An 18,215-nucleotide genomic window follows, 5' to 3' on the forward strand; every position below is an offset into this window, starting at 1 on the left:
AATCAATGGATGAAAATATCGGATTTGGACAAAAAATTTCACTTGGAAGGAAAATTTGGATATCCTAGTTCAAATCACAGCATTCTGACCCTTTAAACCAAAAACTTCCAGTATTTTTGGGGAACTTTTTTCACTGTTTTATTCTGAAAAAAGAATTTTAAAAACCTGAAAAACATTTTGGTTTTGTTTAAAGAGGAAGCTAAATGCAGCTCATTTTAAACTGTATTGATTCAGTAAAAATTCTCATTTTCTTCCCAATTCAAAGTTATTTGGTTGGAGGAGCTTTTTCTATTTTCAGAAGTGCCAACAGAGCAAGGCAATTGACGGTGCTCATGGTTCTCTTTGTGGTGATGTTTTAGTACCTGAACACTTCCCATTTCAAAATCTGTGAGTGCCCTAGTGAATCGATACTTCTATTTGTACATCAACCCCATATTGTCATGTGCTTTTTCATATTTCATAGCAAAGTAATAAAATATTTTTCTAATAAAAATTAATGCTGGATTGATGAGGTAAAGGAAAGACCACATGTGATGCCCGTTGCTCTCAAATTATTGTGCTGAATATTGAGTGAACATAGACATCTAAAGAAGTAAGCTATGAAATGTGCCATTCATTCATTCATTCGTCTCCCCTGAATTCTGGTTTTAAATGAGCTGATCTCAGATCAAAAGTTACCTTTCTAGTCAGTGGCAAAGAGGGGCATCTGCAGGGTAGACTTTATCTCACTTGCCATATAAAAGTAAGGGAGGGTATGAATTGCCCCTAGAGTTGTGGGATAGTTCTTCACTACATTAGGGTACTGGGAGAGTTCATCAGAATGTATTGATTAAATGTCTGCTTTTTAGAGATTACTGAAATCAATAATTTTATGAGAATAGAGAGTGAGAATGTATTTTGTGAGGACCAATAGAGGGAACTAACATGGATGAGAATATTTCTAGCATTTCAAAGAATAGTAACTAGGTATGCTATGAGCAGACAAGGAACTTCTTCTTCACCTAAAAATTTGCCCCAATTCTAATTAAAAACTTAATTTGGTATATTCTATTTTGGCAAAAAAAAAATAAATTGAAAAACCCGTTTTGTTCTCATTCTTCAACACAATGTGACACAATCCCTCCTCTACTTACTGCAGCTGGAGCCTGCTGTGCTGCAATGTCAGCCTGCTCTTTGAGGCGCCGCATCTCGGAGGAGTAGGCTGAAATCTCCTTCTCCAGTCGCAAGTGGCGATGGAGCAGCGCTTCGGCACTCGATTCGTCTTTGCCATAGTCCTTGCTGGCCAGCAGGGGCTGCCTCTCCCGCAGCCACGAGTTTGCTTCATCGATGTCAGCAAAGTACTGAAGAAACACAAGGTGGAAAACACTTGGATTCATCCTGGAAGTATATCCTGCTCCTTCCTCTTTGTAAAATTATGAATAAGGAGAAATTTCTTTAGGTCTGTAGCTATAAGGTTACTTCCAGATGTTGTGAAAGCTATGGACAAGGTAACTCTAAACCCTTGATGTATTTCATGCTCACAACACAGCTAATAAATAGAATTACAGTGAGTAAAGAGATTCAAGGATTGCCTATATAGCTCTTTAAAAAGTCCTAACTAGCTAAAACTTCATGGTGCATAATAGCAGCTATTAGAGGAACCCACAATGTATGATGTTGGTAGGCATCACCATGTAATACCAACAGGTATTTTCTAAATGTTCAAGGAACGAGCAATGAAGTTGAAGCTGTTCAGTTTTGTTCAAACATTTCATGGAAACAAGACTGAGCAAAATCTTAAGAAGGGAAGAATAAGAATACCTGAGATAATGTGATTTGATTTAAGAATGTTGCTTTTATACAAATTCTTTATTTGCAGATGTGTGAATGTTCGTGGGAGTAAAATCATAGGTCAGAATGGAAGCGTCAAACACTTTGCAGGATTTGTGAAGTTCATGGTCAATCTAAGTGTTACAACATGTTTCTTTTGTTGTCTTTGGAATTTTTTTTTAATTTTTGAAATATGTCACACAGGTACCTGATCCACCCTCTGAAAAGGCTCTGCATTAGTGCTATCATGTGAGCTATTTTCATTAGCATTTTTACCTTTAGAGCTTCTCCCAGCTGCTCAAATCTCCTGCGTGTCTGGCTTGCAGAGGATTGAGACTTCACTGCCATGGATCTTTTGGAAGATCAACAGATGAAGTCTTTCCTACCGCTGTTGTCTTCCACATGGGGGCATGGGGCAGAATTAACCACATCCGTGTCCCACATATCACACATCCCAGCAGAACCCTCTTACCTGTTTGATGAGGGCTGCTGCCTGCAGGCGGCTTTTGCGATCAGCCACCTCATCTTGGAGCTGCTGCCACAGCTTCTGGAGGTTGTCTGTCTGCCTCAGAATGTCATCCTGGCGCGTGGGGTTCTTTTGGCTGAGCTCCCAGCCCCTCCTCATCACATCGGTACATATGGCCCTGTGTGAATTGCACTCCGCTTCAAGAGCCTAGCACAAGGACAGGAAACATGTCAGCACAGCTCATTCCCCACCAGCCAAGAGAGGAGTGGCTCCTACTCTCTGCTACTCCAGAGTAGCATGCATTTCCAAGAGCCCCATGTCTTATCTTTTCACCACCTCTCCCTTTACCATCATCTCTCTTGGCCAGGAAAAGTAGGTGAGAAAACCAGAAGCTAGCAACTTTATTTTTGCCCATTAAATGCGTTAATATGGAGCCCAGTGCCTTCACAAGAAGCCCCACTTCTAGTCTAGTACGAAGCATATTCCTTCTCTACCATTTCCTTCCCCTCTTCGGGAAAAAAAATGCCCACCCTATACATATTTTTAAAATTCCAACTCTGGTCATGATACTTGAGATAAGGATTAGTTTGACAGCATTCTTGTAAGTTCTGCAGTGACTTAACTGAAGGACACTGATGTTCTAAAATCTTGCTTTAATACAAAGACAAGGCACCAGCAGCAAAGTAAGATACCTTGTTCTTTTGAATAGAGGCTGTGATCTGGCTGACATCTTTCCCTAATGTTGTCATTCTTGCCAGCTTCCACTTCTCAGAGATCCATGATTCTTCCTCTTTGCAGTCACGGAAGAATTCAAAAAGCTTCAAAGCCTCTTCTAGCTGAGATTTACTGAACCAAGGAAATAAACAGTGCGTGACAGTCAGAATTAGGATTCCATGAAGACAGTGGTAGATTAATCAAAGAAAAATTTTAAAATCCAGAATTTGAATATCTTTAATTCCTTTTTGTAATATATTAATTTATTCATGGAATAAGCCAAAAGAAACAAAATTACAGTTCCTTCTTTCTCCACGAGATGAGGAGATAACCATTCGCTATTCAGACTTGACATAAAGCAAGTTATAATAAATGCTGAGAATGAAGCTGTTCTTCATCTAGGAAAGCAAGTGATGCTTTCAGTCAATTGCAATCAAGACACTCAAGTTGCTTTTGTTATGTCTTTATAAATGGAGAAATGAAAAAATTTCAGATGCAGGGAAGCTGTGCCTTCTGATTAAAGAGTTAGGATTGGGCATCCTAATCAGGAAGAGCAGAGCCACGAGCACAGGCCTACCGTGACTTGCTCTGAGCTGTAAGGTTCTGATACAGCTGACGAAGCATCTGAACTTTTGCATAAAGCAATTCTGATTTGACTGTGCTGTCTTTGCTGATTTCTGCTGTCCTCTGGATGATGTGTGTCAATCTGCCATCATAGGAAGAGATCTGCGAGTCAACCAAGTTGTGATTCTGCAGCAAATCTACTACTTCCAGGAGCTGCTTCCCACAGTCCTGGGAATTCACTAGCACCTACAAAATGAGAAGAAAAAACCCATCATTTTCAGAGAGTGCATCTAGGGTCTCAGTACAAATAAATCAGTTGAAAGGTTCCTGTTGTCTCTCATAGCTTCTAAATGTCCAAGAATGTCAGCTAGGTAAAGCAAAAAAAGCTGCCTATTTAGAAAAATTATAATTTTTTTTTTCAATTCCACAACCTAATGGCAAAAATCCAGACTTTCCATCTGCTGCAGTGCATGTAATGATCTCATCAAATAAGCATCTGTTTTTGCCTCTAAGGTATTTCTTCTGATTAAGCACTCAAGGTCTCAGAATTTGTGGGTGCAATGAATATCCCTTTGCTATAGACCCATCTGTAGGCAGATTGATTCACAATCTGTATTTGAAGAATTCCACAGTATCCCATTCTGTGGTATGTTCTAATTGCACTGTTCTTTAATTTGAGAAGCCTACATGTCTATGTAAATAATGAAAATAAGTACTTCATAGGACTTAATTGGTGACTGATGAGAAGTTCTTATCAGTCTGTCTTCTTTCTAATTGTATTAATGGATACAATTATTAATCCTAGGGTACTATCTTTCCTTACCAATCTTTTCCCATATTCTCAGACTATTGCTGTTCCAATTACACTATTACCATTAGATGTTCTATGCCTACTAACACTAGGATAGAAATATTTATAACTTAGAGATAGCTCCTATCTTTAATTGGAAATTCACAACTTCATATAGCACGCTGACTCTTTCAGCCTGGGTATAAAGCAACCTGTCGTCATGAGGATTTTTCTGTCTTGGAGGCTAAGGATCTATACATACTTTCTTCCATTACAAAATCAATATGAACCCAGTGATTTCTCATGCTGAAGAGAAGACTCTGTGCTCTGACACCCTGGTAACAGCTGGAAATTCTTGCTAAAAGCAACCACTATGCATTTACAGTGGAATTTTTCTTTCTCATGAACTTATATACCTGTAAGCCTGAGTTGATTCCCACCTGTAAAATTACTGCAGGTACTTCCAGAAGCTATTTCAGAGGAATTATGTGGAATGGAAACAGGAGGTGTGTTTCTTCCACTTTTGCTTTTGCACTCGTAAATTTAGTAAATATTATCTCCCATCTTTATTTTACCATACAACTTGAACTTGTATTACATTCCATATAATAGGATACCTGGCTTTCTGTTTAGGGAAACCCCCATAGCAAAGCCGGTTTTTCCTCATGTAGTTACCTGTGATGATGAACTGAAATGCTCGATTAGGCATCTAGGTTAAAACTGTGTATTTTTTCTGTAGCTGATAGATTCATCGCCTGTTGGCACCAGCCAGTCCCTGGAACATGGGGACACACACTGGCAGCACTGCAACTTGTGTGCTGCAGGAGAGGGCTCAGTACCTGCAGCTCTTTCAGCTCCTCTGTAATGGCATCTATGTCTCTCAGGAGGCCCAGAATTTCCTGCATTGTTCCCATGGATTGTTCTCGTCTCTGCAGCTGATCCAGGAGGTCCTGCCATTGCTTTGAAATGCTCTTCTGCCTACAAAAGAAGAGAAAGAAATACCAGTTTGGACCAAAGGCTTTGGGCAGCACTGGAGGATTGTCAGTGCTTGCAGCTTTAGAGGGGCTAAGTAAACACACATGACTCTTGACATCAGTGTAGGAGGACCGGCCAGGAACACAAAAGAGGTCAAAAAATGTTATTACAGGAATTTTGACTAGCACACCAACTGTCATTGACTTTTTAAAAATTTAGACATGGTTTTTACGGATGTTCATAGAACACTCTTTTTTTTTGCTACAGTGCTTTTGCTTGATATGGTGGAAAGGCTTGGAAACTAAGTGTTCTTTAAATGGCTACTTAAAGTAAAACAGAAATCTAAACCATCTCATAAGTCAAAATCTGATCTCATAGTTTAATTTACTCTTTGACAAGTGGTTTTCTGAGTTTTCACAGAGGGTCTTGATTTTGTCTGAATTTAGAAAAGCAATAAAATACCATGAGAGAAATTATTTGTATGACATTCTTGGATACTCACAAATCAGATTACATAACAACCTGAGATAATCAGAGTATTTATAATTTCTCAATATTTGCTCCAAAATGGAGTAAATCTGAGAATAACATGCCTTAACCAATTTGCAACTCCCCAAACTGCAGACTGAAATGGAAATGTATTGATTTGGGAGAAAAATAGTACTTCTCTAAGCATTTTTTGATGGCAGATAGGATATTTGGTAGAAATTTTTAGGTGGGTTTTCATATGTAACAAAAATATCTCAAAATATTTTTCACTCTAAATTGGTCTGAGGCTTTGATCATCCAAGGAAAAAAATTTAGAATTTTGAAGAAGATTAAATGTTTGTCTTATCTTCTGGAACTATTCACAGGTAGAAAAAATTCCTGACAGTTCTACTCATGAGGAGCAGAGACAAGATTCACAGTCACAATTAGTTTTCTTCTACCACGGCTCTGAATTTCAACTAATTTTGACCTCTGCTGCTACACAGTCTCTCAGCCATCACTCACTTCTGCAGGATTTGATCTTTGCCATGATAATTCTCCCGGCTGATAACAGTGGCCATTTCGTCCAAGGCTGTGAAGCGTTCCCTCCTGGGCAGTACATCCGCCACAATGGCTTCCAGCTTCTTACTGGCAGCCTCCATCCTGTCCACACTCTCTGGCCAGAAGTCCTGCTTGCCAATCACTTTCCTCATGTCTTCCAAGTAGGACTCACGCAGGGCTGCCTTCTTCAGGAACCTCTGGGCTAGCTGTTCCAGTCTTTCCAGCCTCAGCATCTCTGTTTGCAGTGCTTTTCCCCGGTTGTGCTCTGACTTTTCCAGGATGATCCAGTGCTTTTCCACATCCTGCAGCATCTTCCCCTCTGGGGGCAAGTATGGCCGTTGGTTGTTGGCTCTCTGTTTGGTCCTGATGTTGAAAAGATGGGCTTCAATCATGCCCTTCTCTTGGTATTTGGGAGGTTTCTCCACAGTGCGGAAGGTTTTAAAGTTGGCCACGAGCAGCCACATTTCCTGAAGAGAGTTGGGGAAATGACGGTCATCCAGTTCTATCACCTTCTGTTTAATCCATCTCAGGAGGTCAGAGACCATCTGCTCATACTGAAGCTTTAAGTCATCTATCTCCATCAGGAAGAACACAATCTGTGATGGGAATAAAAAGTTACAAGCCCCATAAGAAACAGAAGGAAGCAAGGTGAGTGAACAGAAAGCAGTGTCTTCAGCAGTCATCGCATTTTTATACCGATGTGGTGATAAGCTGTCACAGCTGAGGCTGGGTGAAATCCTAGAACAGCCTTCCATAAAACACAGATAAATACTAATTAATTAATTAATTGTTTCAATTCAGTTTTTATTTAAGAAAACATTTGGGAATAAACAGCATGATTCACATTTTTTGCTTCACAATTGAAAAAGCTCCATCTTTTTCCCCAGTCTCATTTGTCAACCCCAAATAATTCTATCCTAATATGTAATTACACCCTCTTAGCTTCACCACTTAGTATCTTAGGAGACCATCTGACAAGATCCTGGTTCTCTCACATGCACACAGCAGGCTGTTCTCAAACAGCCCCTTCTCAATCTCTTCTGTTGGAACTGTTTCTCTTTATTAAAATTACTAGAAAATGTTTCATGGCTAAACGGGGCTTTGTAAGGATGTTAACTTTGATTCAACACTAACTTTTCAAGTCCAAGACATTTATCTGTTTCATTTGTGGCTTGACTTGCCTTTAGTTAAAGTTCAGGTAAATACTGGAGCAAACATCTAGAATTAATTCCCTAATGAAATAAAAGGTGTTAGAATGAAATAATCCTTTTTTTCCATTTTAGGGGGTTTTTTTCCGTCTTTGTCCTTTTACTTCATATTATTTTTTTCTGCACGCTGACTTAGTAAAGATGCAGATCTTTACTCCTGCAAATGTCAGGTTTAGTGCTGAACAATGTTGTCTGCATCTATCATTCTGCTGAGTTTGCCTGCCCCAGCCAGGCAGATTAGTGAGGGAGATGGCACTGAGAAAAGACCCAGTCCTTCCAAGTGGTGATCTGCTTTTGCCTACCAGAAAGTGCACTTGGAAATGACTAAGAGCTGCAGTCTTGTAAGAGGAGTAAAATAGTTCCAACCTTTAGTGCAGGAAAAGCAGCCCGTGACATCAGGGTTCCCCTCTGTATTTTCTGCCATTGTACTCAGTTCTTGCTGAAAGATCCTAGCAACTACATGGTCACCACAGATGGGAGAGGGAAAGGAGTCTTGCCTCCCCAAGCTGTTTCTCTCTGCCATCCTGGTCACACACCTAGTCTGAACTCCAAGGCTTCCTTGGCACATTCAGGCTTCCCTCGCAATCCTATTAGTAAATTCAGAGCCGCCTATTTGAGGGGACTAAGGACATGAAGCGATTAACATCTGTTTCCTTCTCCTTCTGAATGTTTGTGTGTGTCAGAAATACAGGAAGACAGGAATGCAATATTATAGACAGGCTAAAAATAGGAAAAGAGTTGAAGAGAGAAAAAGAAGCAGGTAAGTGGAGAGAGAGAAAAGAAAGAATAAAGATAACATGAAAAAGTGGAAAAAGCAGTGGAGCACAATGAGAATTGAAAAAGGACAGAGTAAGCAAACTATTTATTCATAAAATACCAAAGTTATGGCCTACTTGCTTCTTACAGTTCCTCCAATAGGTGCTTGTAGAGTCAAGGACAATTTCATGTTCATTGAAAGATAAAAAATGTCTCCTGGCCAAAATCCAGTGACCCATGTGTAGAGCTGTGAAGTCCTACTGTCTACTCTTCTCACTGATGTCCAGCCTTTGACTGAATTTCAAGTCCTGCTCTCATCTAATGCATCTCTTTGGAGAACATGCTGTTCTAGGACATAGAATTCTAGAGTATCTCGAGTTGGAAGGGACCCAAAAGAACCATCAAGTCCAATTCCCTGCTCCTTGAAGGACTACCTAACACTGAGTTTCTGACAAAGAGCATCCTCCAGACACTCCTTCCCCACTAACAGGCTTGGTGCTGTCGGGAGCCGTGTTACAGGTTCATCTAATCCTTGCCCCAGATCACATTTTTAGTTGACCAATCCCTGCTTTGCAAAACCTTTTCACCCTGTCACCACCAAGGAAGCCTCAGTCTGGATTTTTTTTCCTCCCATTAAGCAACGTATTCCCCCTCCCAGCTGCACAGGCAGATCTCTGAGTCCAGATGTTCATGTAGGAACCATCCTGAACGCGTAGGTTTTCTGTAGGCTATTTCTTTTGGAGTTGAGTCAAAACAAGAACAGATTTCTCTGGAGACAGAAGAGAAATTCTCTGAAGGGAGGCAGTCAGCAGTGGAACAACTACATAATTCCTATAGTTTTCCATCAGTGGGATGCAAGTAGTTTTTAATGTAGCTCATGATTTTATGTGAGGTGAAGCATATGTAGAAACAGAAAAAACCCTTACCTTTGCTAAATTTAATAAAAAATAACAAAAAAAATAGCCAATTTAGCTGGCATTCTCTCAGTTTTATTTGGTGGTGGTGGTGGCGGCTTTCATTTTGCTTCATTTGTTTGGGCTTTTTGTTTGTTTGTGGGGTTTTTTTTTTTTTCCTACCTAAGGAGTTAGAAAGCAAGGATGAGGATTTCCACAGGAAATCAAAATCCAAAGTAGTTCCATAGAATAAGGGATCATCATTCCTATTAAATGAGAAAACTGTTGACAAGGTCTGTTTTTGCCTAGTCTTAATCTTCTCCCAATATTATTGAGATGTCTATGCCTCAAGCTGTCTTGGAACCATATCAGTTCTCAAACAGAAACTGTGGGGTCAAAAAGGGATTGATTTTCAGTGAGTTAATTACAACCATCTTGGAGATCACAGTGTGTACAGGCTCCAGGTACAAGTCTCAACGTGCAAGGTCTTTCAGATGGCTGTGCCTTTTGATTCAGTTCAAATGAAGTTGAGCTTGCACAAAACACTCCACACTTCCAAATTAAATTTAGCTTTACATTTTAAACTTATAATTTCCAAAGATAGCAATGCACTTACTTTGTTAAGTCTCTTTTGTATTGTCTGGCCTTGTTTCAGTCTGGAGAAGTAGTGGTAATAGAGTGACACATAAGTCATGATGGATCTCTCATCTGGATAGGGCACTGCCACATCCTCAGCATCAAGCAGTTTGCTGATTCCAAACTCTTTCTCAGCAACATCAAAGGCATTGTTCAGGTTTTTAATGGGCTGGTCCTGCCGCAGTGAGCTATAGTGGATAAGATCAGGCCTGGGCAAGGAGAAAAAGAGGGCATGGAGATGAAGGAAGATTTATGTTTGTAGTAAGTTCTTTCAGATCATAAACCATAAACTGTTTATGAGACTTAGTTAATAGTCACATAACTGTTAACATTATGTGACATTAAAGCTGAAATTACTTTGACCCTGAACTTCATTCAAGAGCATTGCCCCTTGCCTACATAGCAGGAAGAAAACTGTCTTCTACGAAATTGAATCACCACTCCCAGCAAATCTCTGCCCTTATTTCTCCTTTTCCCAAATGGGTGAAAACCAAAGCCCACTAGAGGGACACTTGTGGAAAGGGAGGTGACTCCCAACTGGGGAAGTTCCAAAATCCCTCTACAGTATCTCATATAAGACACAGCAGAACTGTTGAGGACAAAGAAGCGTTCAAGGTTACCATAGGTGGTTTCTCTCTCCTGCTTTTGGCTGTTTTCTTCACCCTTTTTCAAAGGGGTGGAGAAGGCAGAAAGTAAGAGACTGAGAAGTCGCTTACTCTATTACAGAACCAGAAGTTATACATGGTCACAAAGTTCACGCAATAAAACTAGTGCCTAAAATAATTATTTTAAAAGAAGAGAAATGGGAACATGACTCAGGGGCTAAGACCAAATGGGCAGTATTGTTCAGATACGTGATATTCCCCTGCAAATTCAATGCTACAGCCAACTGAAGTTGCTATGAAGCAGGACTTTTAGGTCCTTCCTTCTAAGAAGGAGAGAGAGAATATCCATTTAAGAAAGAAGCGTCTTCAGTGAGAAAGAGCAGAGAGTATCTGACAGTTTCTTGACAAAAACTTGTAATTCAGACCCTGGAACAACTCTTGTCAGAGCTAGAAACAGCAATGAACAACTCTGCCTGAACTGATCCATCAAAACTTACCTGTGAGCATGTATGAGAGCATTGAAGGCCAGCCCATCACTCCAACTTTTGGAGAAGTCCTTCACATTCACATTGGAATAGCTGGCAGTTTTATGCTGACACCAGAGTAATAAGGCTTCATTGGCAAATAGAACATCAGCTCTGCCTCCAAATTCTTCCTGTGAAGAGTGCAGGGAAAAGAAAAATCAGTGTCAGCAATATAGGAAAGTATATGAAAGTTGTATCAGTGAGTTTACAATTATGTTCCCAGAGATCACTTTGTATTACTTTTGTTCAATTAACAGATCCCCTCAAAGTCATGACTTACAGACTGTATCTGTCATAAAGGTAGAAAGATTTAACATGAAAATAGAAGTTTTCTGTTAAAAATAAGTTAATTGAATGAATGCAGAAGTTATAAGGTGAAATGCAGGTGCTGAAATTTTTTAAACATTTCTCTTCTGGAATGTCTGTAAAAATCAAGCAGAAAGGAAAGTTCAGTTTATTTGCTTCCTTAGCTGTGAAATGGAACTCAGAAACAAAATATGATGCATTCAGGTCTACTGTTAGAAATTACTGACTTTGATTTCATAATACCTTTATAGAATCTTGTTTTTCATGTTATTAGCATACACATTTAAGAATTTAAAAAAGCATGTGCTTCTCCAGAGAAAGAGCAAAGCAGCATTATGGGACTCAAATCTAGAGAGAACTGTTGACAGAGAAATTAGACATGATGTCAAAGGTCCATAAAAAATTTGTAGAACAGAGTGAAGAACATGAATGTTCTTTCTATCTCCAAGTCACCGTTTCACCTATTTGAGAAAAAAACCTGTGGATTCAATTGCACAAGCAAAAAGACAAAGATATAGTTTTACCTTATCAAGTTTGATAGATGAAATCTGAAATCGAAGTATGATGATCCAGATAAGGCCCAGGATTAAGGTTCTGTCACCATCGACGATGTTCTCTGGACCAATCACTTTTACTTGTACCTGCTAATAAACCAGTATCTGTTCAGTATGAAAGTGCCTGTGTCTAGCTCTCAGTGTAACAAACTGGAGAGGGCATTCAGGCCATTTTCTTAAGAAAATGGGTTTATTTTTTACATTTTTACATGACTTTTCATCAGTCCATAGACCTGCAAGCTCCTATATCAGCTCATGATGAATTTCAGCAAAAGCCTGGCAAAGAGATAGTGGCCTCAAAGATTTAAAGTTCCTACATATATTTTTTGAAAACTGGTGGTTAGGGAGAGGAAAGAAACACATTTCTTTCCTCCAAAGGAGAGGAATATCAGCAGCTTCTCGCACCTATTACTCAAATAACAGAAATTAAAATTTGATGAATTTTTCCTTTCAATAAAATCCCTGGCCTGTCTTCAGATGATATATTATTGTGTACTAGAGGGGGAAACTACAATGAACATGATGCCATAATTAGTTAATAACATATAGAAAGTGTTGTGATCTCTAATATCAATATTAAATACCTTGGATTTCAGAAATGTGATGGCTTTGCTGTTGTTCTCTAGAAAATGCACCCTCATCTTTCCCCGGCTTGGTTTGGGCAAAGCTTCTCCAGAGAGCAGCTCCAGGAGTTTCATGAGAGAGATGCCATCCTTCAAGTCTGCGTAAATATCTTCTATGTCAATCTTTACCTGTAAAGACCAGCCAGACAATACAGACTCCAGCTTTACATTTGGCAGAGAGAACTCTCTACTTCTAAAACAAAACAAAAAATACCTTCTTGAGTCTTCTCTATGGCAGCTCATACATACACGGAGTGGTGAGTCCTAATTCAGAAAAAGTGGATTTGCAGGACTTACATTTTTTATGAAAGTAGTCTGAAGTTAAAAAAACCCCAACAACCAAACAAAAATACAAACCCACAATGGAGTAAAAAAAGAAAAACGTAGATTTTGAAAAATAAAAAAAAATCAAACATTTTCAAAATCAAAGCTTTCGGAAATGCTGACATTTTTTATTTCAATTGAAGTGAATCTTTAATTTTTCCAGAATAATTTTATTCTGAGCAGTCCATTTAATTTAAAAGTTGAGCTGATAGTCCCATTTAATGACTCATCTTTTACTCCACAGTCTCAACAGAGTTTGTCACGTCCTGCTTGAACCCACACTACCACCCAAAGTCTCTGTATTTTTAGCCAGAGACTCATGCTAAGGGAAAGGTTAGGATCATTTACAAAAATGTGTTTTATTGCTGCCAGTAATGAGGTCACCCAGTGCTTGGGTGATACAACATGACACAGTCTGTACTCTGACTCTAACAAGAACTTGCTATGGGTGTTTCCTTTTGGCCTCATTCCACTGGGCATCTAGACATGACATTAAAACCATATCACACACCCAAGAATAATTTACTGTGATTTTGAAATTATTGTAAATCTTCTTTTCATCAAAAGAAAAGAGAGAAAGAGAGAGAAAGAAGGAAAGAGAAAGGGAGGGAAGATGGAAGGAAGGCTGGAAGGATGGATGGAAGGATGGAAAGAAAGAAAGGAGAGAAGGAAAGAGAGAAGGAAAGAGAGAAGGAAACAGAGAAAGAAAGAGAGAAAGAAAGAAAGAAAGAAAGAAAGAAAGAAAGAAAGAAAGAAAGAAAGAAAGAAAGAAAGAGAGAGAAAGAAAGACAAAAAGAAAGAAAGAAAGACAGAAAGAAAGACAGAAAGAAAGAGAGGGAAGCTAAGCTATAATCTTTTCAAATTCAGGGAATATTTACATGTTAAGGGGAAAAAGGACAGACAACAGGCATCCACCTTCTAATTTCTGATCAGTTACTAACTAGCTTAAAAAATCTTTTCTCCAGAGAAAGAAAAAGACACCGAAACTGTAAAAACAAGTTAGAAAGTCTTTAAGTATCTACTGTGTGCAGCCCAAAGATTTACAACTTGCTCTACTGATTATCTCCATAAAAGAAACCTCCTGGTTTAGTTGCCAACTTTATTTCTTTTTGCATATTAAATAAAACTTAAAATTCTGACTATGATGTAGTACAATAAAAAAAGTTAAAGCTGTTATATTCTGTGACACTTCAGTAAATGAAAAATAGTTCACTCTGAATTTGTAAAAAGACAGGCTTCATATATCTGCTTTATGTCTCACCCAGCTGTTTTGTTGCCTCATTCTTCTCATAAAGACACCAGTCACAAATAGCTTAAAAAATTCAATCCAAGAGCATCCTTAGTGCTAGACTTGAAGTAGACAACAGTATAATTAAGAACACTTCAGTGCCCTGTAGTATGATCAAATCACCTCAAAGTGTACCTTGGAAAGCTGGGACTACACTGCCAGGAAGACTCAGATAAGCTCTGCACCGTCTCTACCGTATATGGTTTGGAAAGCTCTCACAGGCTTCTATGATATGTGAACAAGTACATTGCAGGAACTTAAGGCTGGCATTTTTATCTCTGAACTTGAAGGCATTTGTAAAATGAGAAAGTAAATGTCTACTGCTAAACAGAACTAATTTCCTACGCCATAAAAACCTAACTTTCTGTAGGTGGCAAAACAAGCATGTGTTTTGCATTTGCCTGCTCCCGTTAAGAAAAATAAATTTGAAAGTTTGTTGTGCTCTGCAGCTGCCTTTGTACAACTCACAAACTTAATAAACATTATACTGAAAAAACGCATCTGGTACTGAAACAGTGATGAGCTACAATGGACCTAACGGCCTCGTCCTGCTTGGTGTCCCCAACATCCATTTTCATTACTATCTACTAGAGACTCTAGAAAATGCAATTGTTTTGGATGATGTCATTCCTTTCTGTGCACAGCTACATCATTTGTGCCTGAAACTTTATTAGCAGTAAGTCTGGAGACTGGAATATACCAGTGTTACCTTGCACACACAAATCGACTGCACACTAGCCCTGAAGATCTTTAGAAGTCTGAGAGCTACTGAAAACAAACTGATCTGTACTTGCATGGCAGAATGTCTGAAATTGCTAAAATTAAGGCTTCTTTTTTAGATCCTTTGAGCAGCAACTCAAACTGAAACGATCAGGCAAAGCACAAAGTCTGAATCTTTGGCCAGGCAATTAAGCATTTGAGCATTGCTTGGGGAAACCCTGACATCTGCAGATAACTTACTTATAGGAGAAAGAAGCAAATAAGGATTTTCCGCTGAGAGAATCTCCAGTGTACAATGGACACCAAAATATGATAGGGTTATACAGTCTACAAAATGAAGGTTGATTTTAGAGAAGACTGGTACAAGGACAAATGAGACAGATGTGAGGTAAAAGATAGAGGATGGAGCACTCTGGTTAGTCAAATCCTTTCTTGCTGGCACGTGACAACATTTAGAACAAAATATGATTTAAAAAAACCATAAAAAGGATACAGTGGATAAAATAAAATAAAACAAAACCCAGAAAAAAATCTTCAAATTGAAGGAGCTACCTACATTATTCCTAGAGAAGACATTGTTCATCCAGTTGGTGAAGGTTTTCTTTTGCATGGACATACGCTGCTCCTGCAGCTTTTTGATATGATCTTTTTCATATTCAGTGCCCATGGTCATCTAGGAAGTCAGAAACCTCAGTTGGCTTCTGAGTGCTGAAGAGATCTTCCAGGCCACCTACAAAAAACAGTCACATGACCAGTGTATATAGGAAACCCAGCACCAACAAGTATAAGATGCAATACCACACCCAGTGTAATAATTTAATTTCCTTTTGCTTGCACTTAGCACTTTAATTCCACCAACTTTATTTTTAACTTTCTTGAGCTCACCCTTTTAAAATACATCTCTAGCTTCAGGATGAAAATATGACCTGCATCTATGCAGCCTTTCTTTCTTGCTCCCAGTCTCCACCCAGTCTCCTTGATCCCATGAGGACCACCACTACCTGAAAGCCATCAATAACTTCCTTGGATGTGCTGGAAGCACATCACAGAGAACTGATCTTAGACTCTGCCAGAAGGAGGAATCTGCAAATCACTTCCGAAAAGAAAACATGCGTTATGTTCTCTGAGGACTGGTTGAGATACTGTCGTTGACTTTCAGACCACAGTGTTTCTAACAGAAATCAAAGAGCTGCTTAGAAAGGTAATGGAATCAACTTGTTTCTTTCCTCACATGGGTTCAGTTTTTGTGCATCTATCACAGTAAGGATGGTGATACAGGTCCATGATCACATGAACAAAGTTCTAGCATGAGTGTCAGGAAGCATTATTTCTCTTCCCTCCTCCCGTCTACCTCATCCATACCAGTGAAAAGTCAGGCTTGTAATTCCTCACAGCACCCAAGCTGAATATTCAGAAAGATTAGAAGGGAGAAGTCTTTGCTTTAGAGTCTGCGAGACAATAAACTGGAGTTCAGCTCAACCAAATAGCTCTTTTGATGACACTTGTCTTACATTGTAAATTGTAACAGCAGTGACCTTGCTGTTATGAAGACAAGAGGATCACTTAAAAAAAAAAAGAAAAATCAGTGTAAGATCCATGGCTGCAGACACCTGTAGTGACCAAACATCATCTGCTTAAACTACTGCATAATTAGAAGTATTACCTGGTTTTCAGCCTGGCTGGGAAACCAAGGAACCTGTGGTAGTGATGGGAGAGGAGAGAGGTGTCTACTGCTGTCAACCCACTGCAAAGAGAGAAGAGAATGAAAAATTAAAACATCTGAGAAACTGGGAGAGTGTGGAGCAGTGTGACCTTGGCATTCCCAAAATGCCATGTTTGTTTTGCAAAGGTGAAGTTTTGAACAGTTATGGGCTTTGTACCCGTTTAATTCATAAACCATAAAATACTGGGAAAGAAAACTTTATCTCTCCTAGCATAAGAAGACAGAAATAGGCAACTAACAACACCTGCCACTGCAAATGGGAAATCCCTTGCCTGAAAGTTTCCCATGCTCTGATTAGCATAAAAATAATTTCCATTTTACAATATTGTAAGCTTTGGAAAGTGCAGAAGCAATGACTTTTTTTTAACTGCATTTTTTGTTATTTCCTTTAGGGACAGACATTTCTTAACCCTCAATGCTGGACTTCTTCAGAACAGGGACAGCATTGAGGCCTGATGGTTCAGCAACATCACAGGAAAGAGTTACTACAGTAGATGAAAGCCTAATGAAAGGAAGAATTTAGCAAATTCTGAAATAGAATTATGAAGAACATCCTCTCAACATTTTCTTATCTTGTGGGCTAGTTCAGCACTGTCTACTTTGTCCATTTGAAGAGCAGATATTCAAAGAATTGCCTTTCCTTGCTGGAGAGGTGATATTAACTCACTCCCATGCAATATCCCATATAGGTAACCCATATCATAATGCCATTTCTGAGTTTGCCAAATGCTTCCCAGTACACCTGCAAGCTCCTTTTGTTTTAAAGGATTGCTACCCAAACACTGTGGTCACCCTGAATAATGATGGAATTGGTGTGATTTAGGGACAAAGGAAGCTTATTTGTTGAGCTACTGCCTCACACAACAGCTCACCTGTTTCATCAAGTTGGAAATACTCCCTGTATGGGTAGATGATTACCTAAAGACAGATCTGTAATAGATTATCTGCATTTGCAGGACACATAAACAGTGCTGGGAGCCAAATCTAGTCATAATGGTATATTACAAGAAAAGAAAAGATCAAAGAACATGAAAAAAACGAACTTACCCAGTTTTGGAGGAAGTCCTTTCTGATGTTCAGCAGCTGGTTCTTCTGAGGAATGACTTCCACTAGATTCACTCCTACATTCACCTCACTGCTTTAATGCAGAGCGACCTTTGATTTCAGGAACAGAGACCAAGTATTTATGATCTACCTATGAACCTTTCATCTGATCTGAAAGAAATTAACCCATCAGAACACAATGACTAAAGGTTGTCACCGGCCTTGTCCAATTCTTATGCTCAAAAACAATGTATGAATGCCCCCAAAATTGCCATAAACCAGTTGAAAAGTCATACATATCTCTGATGCTTTGGTAAAGAGCATCTTGCACAATTGAACTGGAGGTTCTGCCTGAAATTATTACCTGGAAAATTGAACCTGACAATGGACTCAGGAAATGAAAGGACAGCAGAGAGTACAAAGATCAGAGTGATAGCCAAGTGGTTAAACTGGGACACAGCAAATGAGAAGGTGAAACTGTAAAGTGTTAGGAATTTGCTTAGCACTGCTTTGAGGAAGTTTTTGTGCACAGATACCTGCTGCTGGCAGGGCAAACTGGAGTCAAGCTGGCAGTGCCAGCTGATTCCAAAGTTTACTATTCATGGGCTTCTCATTAATAACAAAAGAGAAAAGAATTCTGATGATTTATATAGATAGCAGTGAG

At 39.1% G+C, this 18,215-nt stretch overlaps 1 protein-coding gene across 1 annotated transcript in view; it reads right to left on the reverse strand.

Annotated features, from left to right (window-relative positions):
• The window catches only part of SPTBN5 (spectrin beta, non-erythrocytic 5), a 92,269-nt gene extending 76,812 nt beyond the window's left edge, over nucleotides 1–15,457 (reverse strand). The window contains 11 exon segments of the mRNA XM_066188091.1: nucleotides 1,134–1,340; nucleotides 2,282–2,482; nucleotides 2,968–3,121; nucleotides 3,567–3,799; nucleotides 5,183–5,321; nucleotides 6,312–6,943; nucleotides 9,821–10,049; nucleotides 10,943–11,100; nucleotides 11,800–11,916; nucleotides 12,414–12,581; nucleotides 15,341–15,457. Of these exon segments, the coding sequence (XP_066044188.1) occupies nucleotides 1,134–1,340; nucleotides 2,282–2,482; nucleotides 2,968–3,121; nucleotides 3,567–3,799; nucleotides 5,183–5,321; nucleotides 6,312–6,943; nucleotides 9,821–10,049; nucleotides 10,943–11,100; nucleotides 11,800–11,916; nucleotides 12,414–12,581; nucleotides 15,341–15,457 (2,355 nt within the window).
• Between the last annotated feature and the right edge of the window lie 2,758 nt (nucleotides 15,458–18,215).

This window comes from Chamaea fasciata, unplaced genomic scaffold (assembly GCF_029207755.1).
Source record: "Chamaea fasciata isolate MVZ Bird 193981 ecotype frontalis unplaced genomic scaffold, bChaFas1.0.hap1 SCAF_7, whole genome shotgun sequence".
NCBI lineage: Eukaryota > Metazoa > Chordata > Aves > Passeriformes > Sylviidae > Chamaea > Chamaea fasciata.